This window comes from Aythya marila, assembly GCF_965140915.1.
Source record: "Aythya marila genome assembly, chromosome: 14".
NCBI classification, from domain to species: domain Eukaryota; kingdom Metazoa; phylum Chordata; class Aves; order Anseriformes; family Anatidae; genus Aythya; species Aythya marila.
The window spans coordinates 12,954,852-12,972,994 of record NC_139055.1 but is presented as its reverse complement, the minus strand read 5'-3'; the positions used below and the strand labels follow the sequence as shown (position 1 = coordinate 12,972,994).

The window sequence follows — 18,143 nt, the reverse complement described above, 5'->3', positions numbered from 1 at the left end:
GAGCTTTATCTGCCCCTGGCCAGCATGTGTGGCCCCTCGTTTTTTAGTGCCATAAGGCACTGAGGTGTTCCCACCCCTTCTTACGTTGTGATGGCCGGGTGAGCCTTGGTGTCCTTGAGCCCAGGGTTTGGCTGCGAGCTGAGCAGCGCCTGCTTTGCTTCGGGGTGGTGGCACAGCTGGTAGGGAACATCCCAAGGGGACCTGGCAGCAGTTGTGGCTTCTGGAAGGGGCATCCTGGGCCTCTCGTGGGCTCTGCAGTGTCTGGCTGGGCTGAAGGTGCCTCTGGTGAAGAGTTGGTGGGCCGGGCTGCCAGGAACACAGGCTGGAGAGCTGCGTCTGGCAGGGCCGCACCGAGGGGATTGTGTGCCAAGGCCTGCAGTCACTGGCTGGCACAGAGGAGTTCCTCTCCTCAACCAGTATTTTTCAGTATTATTTTCTCAATTGTTCATCTTTTTGGTGGTACCCAGTGCCGCCAGCTGACCCAAGCGGGTGGGATGTGCGGTAACCACCGCTTCCATCCCGGTCTTCCTCGGAGAACTCGGCTGGGAGTTGCCCAAGCAGGGGAATAGAGAAATGGCCTCTGCTTTGGGACCTGATGGCTGGAGCACATGGTGTTCCTCCTGGTTGTTGTGGGAGCCCTGAGCTCATCAGCAGTCCTCACAGAAGTGCAAACTGTTCGGATGTGCCTGGCTGAAGCGCTGTGGGAGGGCTGCAGCAGCACCTGCAGTCTGCACGGGCTCCAGCCTGGTGCTTGGAGGCTTTTCTGGACCCTTTGGCATTTACCCAAGCATGGCCATGAGCCCTCTGCACGATGACAGAGGGATTTTTGATTTTTTTGCCACTTGCTTCTGCTCCCCCCAAGTGGGATGGAAGCATCCCTGCCCGAGGACGCCTTGAACTGTGCTTTTTGGGGGCAGAGAAGCAGCAGCTCGCGGCTGGGGGTGTGTTTCGGCTGCTTCTGCATTGGCTGAGCCCTGGCCAGAAAGCAGCGCCCTGCCGGGGGGAGTCCTTGCAGCAACTGCTGTGACTTTCCAGCTGAATGTGTGTTTTGGGCCGCTGATAAGCTGGAGCCAGGGGCCTGCCCCCTGTCCTAGGAGGACCTTGGCTTGCTGGCAGCCTCCCTTCCCCCTATTCTTCCAAGTTCCTTGAAGAAAATATAACATATTGCTCCCAAAAATACGCTGTTTTCGTAGCTTCTTAGGAAGCCTTTATCTACAGGGTTTCTCCACATGTGGTGCCTGCCCTGCCTGCATCTCCAGAGAATAGATCTTACCTCTGATCCTCCCCAGCTGTTCAGTACACGTTGTCCTTCCAGTGACAAATAGGCTCCGTTAGGAGACTCCTTTTTTGTGTTTGCTTCTAACTGGGAATTGCCCCGGGGTGGGAGGGGTGAGTAGGCTGTTATTTTGGGGCCTGAACCCCTCCAGATCCCAGTACCTCTGCTCCAAGGGCTGTGCCTGCTGAGAGCCATCTGAAATGGGAAGGCGATTGCCCAGGGCCATGTGTGATGTTCCCCTGGCACCCTGGGGGTGCTGAGGTGGGTGCCAGCTCTGGATTTGGCTGCCCCCTGCCCTCCCCTGGCTGGTCACAGCATTGTGCTCTGTGCAGGTCTCTGTTTGGTAACGCTGGGCAGGGGGCTGTCACCAGCTAGCTCATGGTGTGGGACTTTGGACATCTCCCGAGCTTTTTATTCCTCACTAGAAGCCAACACAGAAGGTTATTAATGAGAGCAATACACTCAAGTAAACACTAACTTCTTCAAAATCTTTCTCGCAACAAGTGGTTGAATTGAGGTGGGTTCCAAGCAAGATTGATATTTAACTTGGGATACTAAGAAAATACTTCCTCTGTTTAGCTAAAGCAAACAAATCAAGAGAGGAGGGACCTTTTAAATGTGATTTGCACTCCAGCTGCAACCAATACTGATATTTTCTTTTTTTCTTTCTTTTGCAGATATATTTCCAGCTGACGGCCAGTCTGGTATGTATTAATTAAAAATGGAGTTCTTCAGCCCTCCCTCTCCCCTGCCTTTCCTGCGCTTCTCCTTCTGCAGAGTCAGCATTAACCAAATGTAGATGACTGGTAGAGGAATATGCAACAGATGTTATTTAAAAAAAAAAAAAGAAAGGGTGGGGGGGAACCTACAATTTTGTTATTTCTGTATGGCAAGTGGCATCTTCATGCTTTCTTGTAGTGATGGTCTCGGGCTCTTCCTCCAGGCTGATACCATTGTGGTGCCAGGACTGACAGTGGGGTTTTGTTTTACCCAGTGATAGCACTGGGGCAGATTCTGTGATCCCAGGAGCTGTAATGCCTTTTGGATGTCCCATAGCAAAGGCATTGGGAGTTGGGGCAGTTTGTGAAGTGGCCTTGTGTGACCACAATCGCATCACTGTGTCCACCTCCTGCCCACGTTTCAGGCTTTGCAGTGGGATCCCATTTTCCAAGTTCCCAGCAATAGCAGGAGGATAAATGGCTGCTGATGGTGAAGCACTGCATGATCGGGGTTTGGAAGTACAGAAATCGGCTCTGTTGCCTTAAAGCTGGTTTCAGTAAAAAACAAAAACAAAAAACAAACAAACAAACAAAAAACTATTTTTGAGGGGTCTGGTGTGTCATCAGAGACAACTTGGTTCATGAACTGCACAGAGGGTCGGGAGTTGTGCATGTAGATTTGTTTCTAGAGCTCTAGCTAGCTAACGGGGCCGTCACACACAACTAGATCCCCTGGAGTTGCTGAAGATGCCTCTCTGGGTTTCAGAAAAGCTTACAAATGCTTGGGTTGCTTTTCACAATTTTAATCACTTTCAGAACACGCTTGAAAGTGAAATATTAAGCACGGTGCAGAAGGAGGAAAGGGGTCTATCCATGCATTGAGTACAGCAGGTCTGAAGCCAGGACGCAGCAATGACTGCACAGAAAAATTCCCATGACTTAGAGGTTTTTTCCTCCCTCCCCTCGTAAGATGCTTTCCTCCGCCCTGCCTTCATCGGGTGTTGTGCTCTGCCTGCCCGTGCTGCAGACTCAGATGGCCTTTGGCTGGCACCTCTCCATGCTCTGCAGCTGCTGGGGACCTTCACAGCTGGCTCTGGGGTGGAGCCCAGGCGTGCGGCTGCGGCCGGCGATAGCGTGCGGCGTGCTCTGTGTGTCAGGAGGGTCGAAGAAAACATTGCCTGCAGAGCCAGGGGACACCCCTCTGTATTTTTAAGTAGATAAATGGAGGCTGAAGCAGGATTTCTCTTAATGATAGCTTTAACACCGCACAGTTCTTTCTCATTTCTTCTCGAGAGCAGCCTTAAAGCTGGTGCTGCGCCGCTTCTTGCCGTGCGCCCTGGGAGCCCTGATGGCTCCACGCTCAGTGGATACACTGAGGGCAGGGTGGTGCTGCCAGCAGGGTGCTCCCGGATCAGAATCTGGTGTCCTTTAGCCCAAGGAAGCGTTTAGCACAGTGACCGAAGGTGCTGGGTTGTGGTAAAAGGGTTGGGACCTGCACGGGCCAGGAGCCTGAGCCGAAGCACCGGCCATTTTGTAGGCACGGCAGCAGCAGCGTGCCCCAGAGCGTGCGGCTGCTTGTTGGTGTGAGGCTGCTGGAGGCGTTGTGCCCTCAGCCTGGTGTCACGGGCAAGCACAATGGAGGTGGAAAGGGAGCAGCATTTGCATCCTGGTTACCTAACAGCATTTGGAAATGAAGCTGCTCCCTCGGAGAGACTACCGGGGGCCTGCCTCGTGTCTGGCACAGCTGTTCCCAGGCCTCTCCCACGCTCAGCAGCCAGGCTCCAGTTGCTTTTCAGAAGAAGCCACTTGAGACCTCGTGATCCAGAGTTGAGGTGAACCTCGGAGAGATCTCAGTACCCTTGAGAAACGCGTGCTGGGCTCGTTTGTGTGTTGGCAAAGCAGGAGGAAAGGCTTCCTCCCACTCGGGCTCCCCACTTCTGCTGTCAGAGGAGGGCCTTGAGGATGTTTCTGCTCTGTGGATGTGTCAGCCTTGCACATCTAACCCCCCACGAGGCTGCCCACCTCTCAGGCCGTGTTGTGCAGGAGGTGTTGAAGCTTGCTGCCTGCTGTTCAACGAAGAACTTCTGCTTGCTCCGAGCACATCTACCAGCTTCATGTGATGCTCCCGCTGCCGGTTTGTCAGGGGATGCCTTCCTGACATCGCTGCAATCAGCCCATCTCCCTCAGCAGTGGAGAGCCCCAGCCTTTTTGGTCACACCTCCTAAGGGCTGCTTCTGCTCAATTGAATTCCTCTGTACACCTGTAACACTGCTGTGCCCTTGTTGAAATGCAGAGACCAGACCTGACTGCGGGGTTCGGTTTCATACAGCAGCAAGTGATGCTCTTTGTCTCATTTTCACTACTCCTGATGATTTTTTTTGGTCGTCTCCATCCTGAGCTGATCACTGGAGAACTGTCAGCAGGGCCTGATCCACCTTCCCTGAATTATAAACGCCACTTTGAATTGAACGCTCTTGAAGCTCTTTCATAAAGAGATGTGGGTGATGCTCCCGCTGCAAGGAAGCGGTTTTTAGTCCTTTATAAAGAAAAGGAGGGGAGACGGATCTCTAAATGAGCACAGAAAGTGCTGTGCTGCGCTCCCTTCTGTGGCCGGCTGCTCTCAGCTTCCTTCGGGAAGGCTCGCTCTGATTAAGGGCTTTTTGCTCTTTTTACTTTTTTGTGCCTTAAGAAAGGAGAGGCAGCCGCCTGCGGCGCTGGAATCGCCTGGATGGGCGAGCGTGGTTTGTGTAGCAGGATGCACGGGGCTGTGAGCCCTGGAAAGAAATAGTGTTTGTTACAGCAGGTTACTGAGAGGCTTGGATTGCACTGCTTGAGGTGGGGGCTCGAGTGAGGGTGTTTTATTCCATGCTTGGAGAGCATACCCTGAAATTGGCTCAGCTGATTTCTGGAGAAACGCTGCTTAGAGGGAGACCTAGGTCTGGCCTCCCCAAATCTCAGTGTTTGCCGTTCCTGGTCCAACCACCCAAGGACAACTGCTTTCCCCTGCCCCCAGAGACGGGGCTGCGTTTCTGCCTGGTGGTGCCGTTGTCATCCTGGTCCCCCAGGCTGAGCTGCTGCTGTTACACGGACTCGGGGAGGCAGATCTGCAGCTGGTTTGATGCAGGCTTCGAGCACAAGGTCTGGTGGCTGCTTTGTGAGTGCCCGGTGCCCAAGGGAGGCGGCTGGTCCCGCGGGGAGGGCTCTGCAGGAGCAGGACTGGGCAGAGGAATCACAGCAAGGAAAGACTTAAGAGCGATGTTATTTGGATTACCTCAGTCTCCTTTCTAAAAACGCGGCCTCTGGATCTCCTCTTTGAGGTGACAGCTCCTCCAGAGGTGTGCTTTGTGTCAAGTTTGCACCTTTTCCTTGCGCGACCCCCTCGCCTCCCTGGGCTGCTGCCTGCGGTGGGAACCGGGCGGTCCCTGCTGCAAGGGGGCTGGCGGCAGCGCCCGGCTCTCGCTCCCTGTCTGATCCCTGTTAAATATTTACAGTGAGACGTACCAGATGCTTCTGAGGAAGGCTTTTTGTCAGCTTCCAAGTCCCCGGTCGCAGCTGCGGCGAGGCTGACGGCCATTAAAGGGCTTGCATCTGTGCGGGGCTGCGGCACGGTGACCTCGTGCTGCTCGCGCCGCGGGCCCCGCCGCTTGTGCTGTCTCATCGGCTGCAGCGGGCTGCGGGTGGAGAACACCCCTCTGCGGATGACAAGAGATTAATGATGTCTGGTCCTCGGGCTTTTTTTTTCTTTGAAGCTCCTCCACTGCAGCGGGAGGGGGAGCAGGCGCTGCTCTCGCAGGACCGGCCTTTTGTTGCCGTGCACCTTTCTTCTGGGGCTGGCTCCGCGTGGCGACAGCACACGCCTGACCCCTGCACGGCTGCTTCTGCCCCCTTTTTGTTCCAGGCACGGCCTTGTCTGCCTCCTTGGCTTCCACAGGAGGAGGAACAGGCTGATCCAGGCGAGGCAGAGCTCCCACTGCCAGCTCTGAGCATCGCCACCCTCCTGCCACCCAGGGCTGGACCCCGCAGCGGAGCCCCGCTTCTCGCTGCCAGCCCAGCAGCTGCAGCCTTTCTGCCCAGTACCCCCCCTTCCCCGTGCTGGTCACACACTGGTCAGCTTCCCGGCATACCTCCTGCTTTCAAGATAAGCTCCAGGACCTTGGGCTGGGCCCTGTTTGCTGCTCTTGCTGCTTATCAGCTCTCGGCCGCTGACAAGGTGACCTGCGGCACCAAGGACTGGGCGGGAGGGAAGGTCTCCCCAACCCGTGCCGTGCTTTGGGATGGCACCGCTGGGACCCACAGCACGTCTGCGTGTGTCTGCGTGTGTCTGTGTGACCACGTGCACCCCGCATCACTCGTGTGCTGAGCACCCCGGTCCTGGTGCCAGGACCCGGCTGGATGCAGGGCTTGCAGCGCGCCGCGGAGGTCGGCTCCTCGGGAGGGGCGGCCTCGCTGGGTCATCGTTTTTCAAACTAAATATAGTTGCCTGCGCTTTCATAAGGCTGGGATTTTGGCGTCACGTGATTTGTCTTATCCCTCCTGGCCGGCAGTCAGTCAGAGTAGGGGATCTTGTGTCGGAATGGGTAATAATTAACTGTTAACTAGCTTTTCATTAGGGGCTGGCAGAACAGGCAGAGCGGTGCTGCGGAGGAGGGAAGCAGGAGCGGAGGAAACCCCTCTGGGTCTGTCCTGGAGGGTGGAGGCCGGTGCTGGTAGGACACCCCCCTTTAATTTGCAAATCAGCAGCCCCCAAAGGTGGGTGGGTTGGTTTTTCTTGCACCTTTTACGAGTAGTCGGAGTCCTGCGCGTGTCCTGCGTGTCTGTCCTTGCCGTCCTGTACTTCCTGCTCGTCGCCCCTCCCTCTCCCCAGCCGCTGACTTTTTTTTTTTCAGGTCACGATCTATCAGCTGGGCTCTGGGCCGCCCTGGAGGAGAGCCTGACCCCCAGCTCCTCCATGACTTGGCTCCTCTTTCTGCCTGCCCTCATTCTCCCCCGGGCCCCTGCGGCCTCGTCTCGGTCGCTCCGCGGCGTCCTCCCCTCCCCGCCCCGCCGCGGAGGTGCCCTTGCTGTGCCTCGGCGCCCCGAGCAGCAGCAGCTGAAGCCACTCGCCTCTTTTCTCAGGGCTCGGCCTCTGCAGCCCCAGCCTGCCCCTGACGGACGTCCACAGGTTGCAGGACCCGTGTGGCATCTGCTGCGGGCGCCGCCGGCTTTCCCAGCCCTCTCCATTAACTGTTTAATCCGCCGGGGAGCGTTTGCAGATGTCCTCGGAGGCATGGGGGCGGCTGGCGTCGCTCTCCTGCGGGATGACAGGGGAATTGCTGGCTCCGTGCTCTGCCGGCCAGGGACGTGCCTGTGCCAGGGAAGCCGGGTCAGGAGCTGGGGCTGGAGCTGTGTGGTAGCGTGGGTGCTGCTCCCCTCACCCAGGGACAGCGAGGGGGCTCCGGATTGCGCCCTGGTTGTGAGCTGGGCATCCCTGGCTGAGTCCCCACCGCAGTTTGCAAGCCACCAGCTCCCAAACTCCACCAGTTCTTGCAGCAAAGACCATGGGAGAAGTCAGCTTTCTGTAGAAAACTTGGGAATTTCTTGTTGTCTCCTCCTGTGCGGTCCGGGGATCGGTGCAGGGCGTGCGCGTTTGTCGTCGGTAGTGAAAGTTTCCTAGAAATCCTCCTGGGGGAAGGACGTCACTTGAAAAAGTGGTTGAAAGATGTCACTTGCCCTACAGATGGTTCATTTGCTACCTTTAATAGCAGTCAGCTGTGCCAGGAAAAATCCACGGTGTCCTCAGTGGTGCTGTTCCCGGTGGCGTTTTCCTTACCCGCTCCTTCCTGATGGCAGCTTGGCTGCGAGCTGCGGGGCTCCTGCCCTGAGCTGGAGGGCTGCGAGAGAGGTTTGGGCAGCGCTGGTAAATCCACACCGGTCCTGGAAGCAAACTGGAGTCAGACGCTGTGGATATGTGTGTGCAGGAGCTTGTAGCTCAGTTACAGGCATCAGCCAAGGGATGCAAGATGTTGTGGAGCTGGGAACACAGCTCCGGTGCCGTGCTCCCAGCCCGGGGCTCTGGCTCCGTCCCGCTGCCTCCCATCACCCTGCCCTCAGCCTGCCCCTCTGCATCTCCCCGGGGCCAGCCCCCGTGCTCCGGGATCCTGCTTTAGGACACGCAGGTAGGAGCGTTGCCGTGCTCTCTGCAGCGCTGTCAGATGCCCTTTTTGAAGTTATTTTTAGCCGGTGATCTTTGCAGCCGTCGCAGAGCTTCCATTGCGGAGAAGTGTAGGCAGCTCCTCGCTTCCTTCCCTGTGACAGCAGGGCTTGCGAGGTGGAGCTGGCTGCCGAGGAGCTGCAGAAGATTGCTGGGAAGGCTTTGAGCCGTGGTGCCTGCAGCTTGTCTGGCTCCTGCTGAATGTGCTTCCCACGTGCTTTGCGGGATCCTGCTCCGCTCTGCAGTTTGATGTCTTTTGCTTGATCCTTGCCCGTTGCACAGCAGCTTTTTTTCCACGTGTGAGAAGCTTCTCAGTTGCAGGGCTGTTGAAATTATCCCTCCTAGCACCTGGCCCTGGCCATGAAGGTGTGCTGGGAGCTGTGTGACCACTGCCCTGGGCAGCGTGGTGCTGGCTGCAGCCACTTCCCTGCAGTCCCGGAGCAGGAGATGCCAGCTGCCAACAGCTGGAACATTTCCTTGCGGCAGCATCTGGTTTAAAACTCCTGCCGAGCTCTGTTCTGGTGCTCCCTTGATTTTCCACGCTCATGCACAGCTACAGCTGAGGTTCGGTGCAGGCAGAGCAGCGCTGTGAACCTGGAGGAGGTGCCTTCTCTGTCCCAGTTTGCCCTGAACCGTGCGGGTTTCGTGCACCTGATGGTGTCCCCAACAAAATGTGGGCACGCAAAGCCAGATGCTGCTGTAAGTCCCAGAATTTCCCTTTGTGTGCAGAGGTTTGGGACAAGTGTCACAGCACTTGTAACGCTGGGAAGGGGAAGGCTGCTGTCAGCTTGCAGGGCACGTGTGCCCTGCAGGACTGATCCTATAAACCTCTCCAGAGGAGGCGTGGTGCTGGTGGGCACAAAGATCACCGGCTGTGGCCTCTGGCGCCTAGGCTCGGTCAGGCTCCTGCACCAAGCTGGGCTTGGCCCTGGCTGGATCCCTGCTTCTTGTGGGAACTGCTCTGCAGGTCTGCTCTGCACCTCGTGCCCCTGGAGGGACTCGTGCCCTGCTCCAAAAGGCTCTGAAGGTGTTGGCTGCCGCCAGAGCAAGCAGCTTACCCCCAGGCTGCTGTTCTGTGCCTGCACAATGAGTCTGCAGAAAAACGGAGGGATGGAGCAGTGAAGTAGCATCCTGCACAGCTTGGGAAGGAGGGAGGCTGCTCCGGGGAATCCGGGGCTTCCAGCTCGTCGCCTCCACCCCGGCAGGATCCGCAGCACGGAGCCGTGCCCCTGCCTCAGCCTCTGCAGCACAAAGTCCGAGCTCTTGGCTGAAAATCCACCCGCATCAGCAGTTTTCCCTAGATGCCAGCCCGCGGACTAGCAAGGCTCTGGGGCAGGCCTGCTCCCTTCGGGGGGACTTGAGTCCTGGTGACTTGGATCCAGGGGAAGGAAGGATGTGCTGTGTCAGGGCTGGGGCACGTGCAGAGCCCCAGGACTCCGCATTCCTGTGAGCATCAGCTGCCTTTGAGAGGCTGGAGCGGGGTGCCAGGAGCAGGCAGGACAGTCACTTGCTGGAGACGCAGATATTTCTGCTGTGTAATGCCCCAGCCCTGCAGATCTGTTCCCCCTCTCCATCTGCCTTTTCTAAATATTCTTCACAAGCCGCAGTGGATGTAAGGGGTGGCTGGGAACCAGGCTGGCTGCTGGAGGGGTTGATTTCCCCAGGTAAGGTGGCTCCTAGGCTGCGTGCAGCGGTCCTGCAGCACCTCCCTCGCAGGGGAGCACCCTCAGGTGCAGAGCTGCTGTGCTGGCTCCTGGTCCTTGTTCTGCTCCCAGCTGCCAGGGGTTTGCTCACCTGGATGCTCCCTTCCTGCCTTGAGGCTTCCGAAAACAGCTGGGAGGATGATCCCATCCCCCCTCGGTGCCACAGACAGCAGCAGGCACAGCCTGGGGGACTCAGTTTTGGCAGCCTGGCTGCTGAGGATGAGCAGGGAGGAGGCAGGAGGCTGCAGGCAGCGGTCGGGATCAAAACTGGGGACCTGCTTTCTATTTCTGGCTGCCCTCGCATCTGCTCTTTGACCTCAGGCTCCCTTCTCTGGTCTCTGTCTCCTTGCCAGGCTTGCACAGCTAAAACAGGGGCTCCCTCTGCAACCATCCTGCCCATCCCCTTGCAAAGGGGCACCCTGGTCTTTGTGTAGGTTTCCAGGCAGTGCTAATGCAACTGAACCTTACTGCAACCCAATAAACACAACAGGAGATGTGGGGTGTGCTGGGGCACAAACCTCCTGGGTCGATGTCCTGCAAGTATTCACAGCAGTCAAAACCTGCAGGCTCTGCACACCCTGGGAAGGGGAAGGAGGATGGTTTGTCTCCTTCCAAGGCTCCCCTGGGTGCTCAGGCAGGTTTTCAGCAGAGCCACTGACTGCACGCAGTCCCCCTGCTCTGCTCAGCAAGGAGCTGGTGCCCTGAGCATCCATCTGAGACGACCTCTGTGGGGCTGGGTGTCCCCAGGGCCATCTGCAGGGTGCCTGGGGGTGCTCTGCACCCTCGCTGCCCCTGCTCTTCCCTGCTCCCTGGCACTGCTGCTGCCTTGGATGGGGTCAGTGTGGCCCCAAATACCTGCAGGGGTGTCCCACCAGTCCTTTACGTGGTCCCAAGCACCAAAAGGGAAGTGTCCTTTTTTTTCCTGATTTCTTTCATTTTAAGTTTTTGGCCTGGAAGCCTCTGTACACCCCATTGCTCCCCAGCAGTGACAGAGGGCAGCAGGATTTCCTCAGCATGGTTCAGCAGGGGCCCTCCCAGCCGTGTGCCACGCGCCGCGCCGCTGTCCTTGGGGGAAGGTTTGCTTCTCTTTTCCTAGCCTGAGCGCGTGGCTTAGCCTTGTCTGCCTGCCTGCCAGCACGGTCACACCCCCTCTGTCTCCTGCCTTCGTGTGAGCAGCCCTGATCCCATCCTGATCCCGTCAGAGATCTCGATGGGTCTCGGCTCCATCCTCGCTGGCCTGGCTGCGCTCCCTGGATCGATCCCTCCATGGGGCTGCAGTGCCTGTGCTGCTGCAGTGCTGTGCTCGGCGTGTTTTGTCTTCCCCAGCGCTCTGCACACGCTAATGAGTCCTCCCAGCGCCTCTCAGCCAGATAAGGGCTCCCTGTGCCTATCTGGCTGATAAAAACGAGTTCTGCTGCTTGCCTTAAATCTGCTCCTCTCTCCCCCGCAAAGATGCTGGAGTCCGGGGCACCCACCCCTCTGCGCTGCCTCCCTCTGTCCTGGCACGGGGTGGGGGGCCTCTGGGGCCACAAAAGGGCATCTTGACCCCAAAGATGCTCAAAAATATTTCTGCCTGCGAAGCTCTGGAGCTGAAACAACTGGAGAAGAGGGCAGGGGGCCGTCCCCATCGCCACGGGGCTGCAGTGGGGTGGGAGCAGGCATCCAGCAGGAGGTTTGCAGCATGCCAGGAAGCCCTGCTGCCCCCCAGCCCTGTGCTCAGCTGGGCTGTGGACTGACTTTGGTTATTATTTTATTTTTTTTTCAGCAGTGCCAGGTCCCTTGGTACTCGTGTCAGAGCGGGCAGGTGCTCCCTACCTGCGGAAAGCCGGGCTGGCTGCGGGTTTGTGCCGTAGCGCTCGGCGCCTTTTGAAGCTATATTTAGTTGGTGACATCTGTGGGCGGCGAGTGGAAGATTTTTCGGGGCTGGTTTGGAAGCGCTCTTTCTTCCTACGCCGGTAGGGAAGTTTTAAAAGCCTCGTGGCAGGCTTTGCGCCGCGGAGCCGGGATTTTCATTGAGGTGCACGTGGAATAAGTGAGGCGCACGTGGGATCGCCGCTGCTGGGTGGCGGGGGCAGTGCCAGCGGGTTGTGCTGCTCCTGGGGGAAAGGGAAAGGATTTGGGGACCCAGCTGGAAGCTCAGGCTCTCCCTGGGGTGAAATCGCCATGTGGGAGCTTTATGAAAGGGGGCTGGGGAGTGGGAGCATGGATGGTTCTGTACTTCGATGCCTGACTCGGCCTTAGTGACACTTCAAAGCCTCCAGCGCGGAGCAAGGCAGGGCCAGCGGGATGAGTCACACGTTTCGAGGCAAGGAAGGGGACCGGTTTTGATCATCTAGGCAAAGTCGACCTGGCTTATGCAGCAGATCAAAGCCAGCTTTGAATGGAGCTGGGTAAGCTATCCGGGGTGGGTCCCGGGGTGTCCCCGGATAGCCCCAGCAATTCCTCGGGGCTCTTTTCCTCACCTTCCCCTCTATGCCCTGCTCTGGAGCGCTTTTGTTTCGAACAAAGCCGGCGGAGTTGGTGCTGCAGGGCTGCTGGCGCTGTGCAGAAACGCTCCCTGCTGCCAGAGGGATGGCCCCGGGCTGAGCAGTGGCACCGCCAACAGCGGGTGCCTGGCCCCTGGCTCAGGCTGCCCCTCCAAGCCCCTCGGCCCTGCTGCTGCTCAGAGACCTTCAGCCAAAAGCAGGAGGCAGGAGATGAGGTTTTTTCCTGGTTTTGGGAAGGTGGTGTGTGAACAGGGGCTGGGACAGGGCACAGAGGGGCTGGTGCTGAGCTCCCTCACCCGTCCCGCCAGGGCCCAGGGGAGACACCGTGCCTGGAACAAAACTTGGGTGAAAAGCTGCGGAGGCCGAGCCTCACTCTGAGCCTCCTTCCAGCCTTTTTGGGACCGGTGCCGCCGCCTGACCTCGTGCCGTTCTGGCAGGGTCAGTTCCGACAGCAGTTTCCACGCCAGGCTTTTAGGCTACGAACCTCAAAGCACCCCAGAGGCGCTCGGCTACCTAATTGCTCCTGGCTGCGGCAGGGCTGAGGAGCTTCTCAGATCCGGCTCCTTCTCCGGCCGTTCCCTCTCGTGAACTCGCTGCCCCGTGCTGGGACGCACCGGAGATCAAAGCGGGGCACGAGGCGAGCGGCGTCCGCGTGCTGCGGGCTGGGCCACGTGGCTGCAGGCACGGGGAAGGCCGATGGTGCCGGGGAGACGCCTTGCCTGGTCAAGGGCATGTTTGTTTGGCTGCACCCAGCAGCACATCGGGCTCTGCGTGGAGCAGCTTCAAGTCCTCGCCACCTCTCTTCCCTGCCTGGCAGGGCTGAGCTGAGCGCGGGGTGCCCAGGGCTGGGGCTCAAGGCCTCATCTGCTCGGGGAATCGGCCACCTGGGTGAAGCAGGAGGGGCAGCTTAGGCTGATGGGTTCGCCCCGAACCTCTGTAGCAAGGTTGTGTGCTGGGCGCCTTCCCTTCATCCTGACGGGCCCTTCTGAAGCTCTCCTTGCTGTTCGCCTTTCTGTTCGGAGCCCTCCTGTGCTGAAGGGGGAGGTGGCTCGCTTTCCCCCTGCCTGCTTCCACAGCCCTCAGCTGGGTGTTAACGCTTCTCTCTTCTCCTCCTGTTGCAGAGCAAACGACTCCTGCGAAAGTGGTGAGGGCTGCCAACCCCAGGCAGCGGAAGGGAAGCAAGGTAAGTGTGTGCCTGCTGCCTCCAGCTCCTGCTGCGGGTGTCGGTGCTGTGTGAGCACCTCGGGGGGCTGGCAAGGAGACCCCTTTCAGATGTGGAGGGGTTAATATGCTCACCGGGCTGTTAGCAAGCAGGAGAACGTCCTCACTCTCCACCTCTTAAGCATTTTAGCATCTTGCACAACATGGACTGGGTCCTTCCCACCTGGGCTGGGGGAGAGCTGTTCGTGTCCCCTCTTGAAGGGAGCACTCAGCGCGTGGTGCTGGATGTGGGAAGGCTGTGTCTGCAGGCCTGCTTTCATCCCTCTCCAGTTTGTTCTTTACTGGTACACAGAGAGCTAGGGAAATTGAGCAACAAAGCAACTGCTCTGGAAGAAGCAGGGCGATCTGTTCCAGAGGCTCGACGTGTGGTGGAGGAACAGTTGCTCCTTGAGAGCACTGCGTGCAGCTGGGGCACAGCTAGGGAACCTGCCTCCCGGGGAGACAAGCGTGGCACCTGGACGGAGAGCCGTGGTCTTACAGGCAATTTGGTGACTCCAAATGAAATTAGAAATAATAGGCCCCTCAAGGGCGAGGAGGAGTTTCTGTGCCCAGATCATTGTGAATTCAGTGCCCAGCTGTGATTCATTGCATACCCCAGCAGCTGTTCTTAGGCCCTGTCCTTGTGCAGCTCTTCATCTCCATCCTGCTTCCAGCAGCATGTTTCTTCCGAAAACTGGGGGAGGTGGAGATGGTGATGGTGGCCTGGTCGTTCTGCTGCCAGATCCCTTTGCTTTGCTGTTGCCAACACGTGGTTGCAGCTGGGCGCTTAAATGAAGCTAAGCCTGGCTGTAACCTGCCACCAGGTGGAGACAGCTGCTTTGGTGGGATGCCAGGGCTTCAGGTGGATTAAGGATGCTGAAAGTTGTGTGCTTTCCCTGTCCGAGGGACAAGGACTACGATGAGTTACCTTGGGCAGCTTGGTGCCTTAAGCTCTTGCTGAGGCAAAAAGCTTGGTGGGAGCTGGAAGCTCACAGGGCTGGTGGCAGCCCCAAAGCAATTCGTGATGGGCATAACCTTACCTGCAGCTATCGGGGATTAATTTGGGTGTTACATGGGTGGGGAGAGAGGTTTGTGCAGTTTGGGTGTGATGCCCAAACCTCCAGGGGACAGCTGTTTGCGGGACACCGGTGGGTGATGGCAATGGCAGCGTGTCTGGGAGGGCTTCTGGCTGCTGATCCAGGGAATGGCACCTGCAGGTTGTGTACTAACGAGACCTTTCTCTTTGGCTACAAGGTTGGTGACTTTGGTGATGCTACAAATTGGCCTACGCCTGGAGAAATAGCCCACAAGAGCGTCCAGGTGAGAACACACAACCCTCAGCTGGTGTCTGACCGAGCTCCAGTATTTCGTTCCCCTTATAGTGTGCCCAGGGAGGCTGTGTGCTTGGCAGGCGCCTCTGCACGCTGGTCCTCCAACACAGCAGCACCAGGAACTTGCTCAGCTGAGCAGGATCAGGCCCTTACAGACCTCCCTGTCCCTCTGTGGCACTGGGAACTCTGCTGAGTTGGGCTGCTCGGGGTGCTTAGTGCCAGCGCGGAGGCATCCAGGAATAGCTGGGTGCAGGGGATTGCCTTTTAGGGCTGCCCGGCGCATCGGGCTCCTTCCCTGGGCGCTATTCTGGGAGCACGGAGCCCGGTCTAAAGCCCTGGGCTTGGCAGAGCAGGTAGGGCAGCTCCCAGACCCGCTCTCCTTGGGGCTGCTCAGTGCAAAAGGGGGCCTGGGCAGTAGCTGCGACTTGCAGTGGGGAAACTGGAAAGAGCTGTGAGAAAGGGCTTGGGGCACAGGGAGAGGGGGAGCTTTCCTACTGCAGACACGGGTGGTGTTGAAACCTTTCTATTTTGGGATGCTGCTTCGCCAGCTCCTGGTCGTATGTCAGGGCACGAGGGTCACTCACCCTCTTGCCCCTGTCACTGTCTGGTCCCTTCTAGGAACCACCTGTCTGGGAGCACCAGGCCTCCCTGGCAGCCCTTCTCTGTAACATCTGTGCCTGGGACTTGTGCCTCTGCTTGGGCACTTCCCAGCATCCGTGGGGCACCTTGCTCTGCTCAGACACGAGCCCTTCCCCAGGAACAGGATAGCTCTGGGGAGCGTGAAACTGGGGTGCTCCTAGCCTAGGGCAAGGTCCTTCTGTTCCTGCTCTGACCGGGATTGCTGGGCTCTGCCTCCAGCTTCTCGCACCCCTCACATTTTTCCTGTATTGATATCTCAGCAGCCACACAAAGCTCCTTCCCTCCGGAAACTGCCTGTCAAGAAAGACATGAAAGAACAGGAGAAAGGAGATGGGAGCGATGGCAAAGAGAGCCTGAAAACCAAATCGGATGAGTCTGGGGAGGAGAAGAATGGTGACGACGACAACCAGAAGTCGGCCCAGAAGAAGAAAGGTAACGCAGGACGATGCAGACTCCTGGCACAGACCGGCCCTGGGCTTAGCCTGCCTCCCTCTCTGCAGCCCAAAGCCAGCTGGAAGTGTCTGCTGCTTACCCTGTGGGCTCAGGGTTACGGTCTCAGTGCAGGGATAGCTGTGGTGGGAAGGTGTTTGCAGGTTTTAGCAGAGCCAAGTGCTGTTATGGTGACTGGAGAGGCTCAGGCAGGTGCTGAGGGCTCGGATGGCTGCGTGGGGTGGCGATGAGTACAGGTCTGGGGTGGTCTGGCCTGTTCAGCACCCTGTTGCAGGGGAGCAGGGCCCAGTAGGTACATCTGTGTCTATTTGGGGAGCAGGGCAGCAGTGTCTGCCTTCTCGTGTGTGTTCCACGGTGGCACAGAAAAGCCTCTGGCTTTGGGTTGCATCACCTGTGGTTGACACTTGGGCTTGGTTTAGCCTGAGCTTCCTCGAGTGGAAAGGAGGGGAGGAAGGACAAGTGCTACAAAGCCACAGCGGAGTCTTGTACCGTGCTGCTCCAAGCCTGAGAGCCCCAGCTGGAGCCTTTCAGCATCCTCGTGGTGCCCCACGTACAGTTTTGGTGACAGCAAGGCCCTGAGGGATGTTGAAGGAAAGATTTGGTTCGAATGGCCCTGCTGCTCCCCACACTGTGCGTGTGGAGGAAAGGGTCTGTGGGGTAGAAGCGTCCGCTTTCTGAACCTGTGTCACACCCAAATTCTGTCCTTTTGCAGGCAACAAACACAAGTGGGTCCCTTTGCAGATCGACATGAAGTCAGAGGTGCCTCGGGACAAAACGGCCTCGCGGAACAACCGGCAGAACGAGCAGCACAGGCACCCCTCCAACAACCGCGGCGAGCTGAAAGGTGGGCGCTCGGGCTCGGACCCTGCTCTCTTTCCCTGACCACGGGGAGGGACCCAAACTTTTTTGTGCATCCAGAGAGCTCCGAGAGCAGCTGGCTTGATCCGGGGAGCTGCCTTCCCCCTGTAACACCCCTCCTGCCTCTCTGTTCCCCGTCTGCTGCAGGCTGGCACCCGGACAACAAGCACGAGCGCAGCTGGCAGGACCACGACGAGACCTCCAGCGTGAAGAGCGAGGGGGGAGCCGTGCGAGGAGCCTTCCGCGGCCGAGGCAGGGGCCGTGGCAGGGGCCGGGGCCGCGGCAGAGGAGGTACTTGCTGTTTGTGCTGCTTTGTGGCAGAGAGAGAGAGCAGGACACGTGCCGAAGCGTGCAGGGCTGTGCGTGTGAGCCGGGCTCTGAAGCAGGCTGGGAGGGCAGGGCGCTGCGGGGGGCAGAGCAGTGCTGAGGCAGGTCATCCCCGCTGGGCAGCGAGCTGCTGTTCCCTGGCCAAGGAGGGCTCTAGATGTGAGATCCCCCGCGAGGAGCTCCGTGCTGCTGCGGAGGCGGCATCCTGCTGAGCTGATTTTACTAACAGCAAATTATTCCTGTTAGTATTTTAATAAAGGCAAACGTCTTTCCATTACTCGGGCCAAGCTCCTCCACCTGTTTTCTGCCCTGTGCAGCGGTTAAAGCATGCTGGTGCTCTGCACGGGCTTTGTCACGTTGAGAGCCGAGCAGGAGGCGCTGCTTTTATGGGGAAGAGCGTCTGCAGCGGCGTTTGGTAGGGCTGTGCCTGTGCAAACCCTGACAGAGCTTCAGCGCAGAGCCTTGCTGTGTTATCTAGGCGAGCCAGGTGCCCTTGGATGAGAGGGTAAATGGCCTCCCTGCGTTATGGTGAGGCTTTGCGGGGATCCCTTCTGCAGCAAAGGCTGAGGGATGGGGCAGCAGTGCCCTGTTCTGTGCTGTCACAGGGACCCAGGGATGGTGCTGAGGGAGCTGTTGGTGCAGGAGCCTGGCCCCACGTAGCAGCTGGCAGATCTTGGGCCCTGTGCTGACCGGGGGGCTTCCCTCGTTGCTGTTTTGCAGCGCACTTCGACTACCAGTATGGGTACCGGAAATTTGAGGGCTCGGACGGCTCCCGCACCCAGAAGTACGCAAGCAACATCACTTACTACTTCGACAACATCAGCAGCACCGAGCTCTACAGCGTGGACCAGGAACTGCTCAAGGACTACATCAAGCGCCAGATGTAAGCGCCGCCTCTCCTCGTGGGGACGTTGTTTGGGGGGGGGGGGGTTGTTCGCTGCCCTCCCTCGAGGCTGTGGCTGAT

General features: G+C 58.3%; 1 protein-coding gene across 1 annotated transcript in view; it reads left to right on the top strand.

Moving 5' to 3' along the window:
• LARP1 (La ribonucleoprotein 1, translational regulator) overlaps positions 1-18,143 on the top strand; it is a 39,575-nt gene that overhangs the window by 13,263 nt on the left and 8,169 nt on the right. The window contains exons 2-8 of the mRNA XM_082771602.1: positions 1,954-1,980; positions 13,496-13,557; positions 14,829-14,894; positions 15,805-15,976; positions 16,707-16,838; positions 17,000-17,143; positions 17,900-18,062. Of these exons, the coding sequence (XP_082627728.1) occupies positions 1,954-1,980; positions 13,496-13,557; positions 14,829-14,894; positions 15,805-15,976; positions 16,707-16,838; positions 17,000-17,143; positions 17,900-18,062 (766 nt within the window). The remainder of the gene's footprint in view (positions 1-1,953; positions 1,981-13,495; positions 13,558-14,828; positions 14,895-15,804; positions 15,977-16,706; positions 16,839-16,999; positions 17,144-17,899; positions 18,063-18,143) is intronic.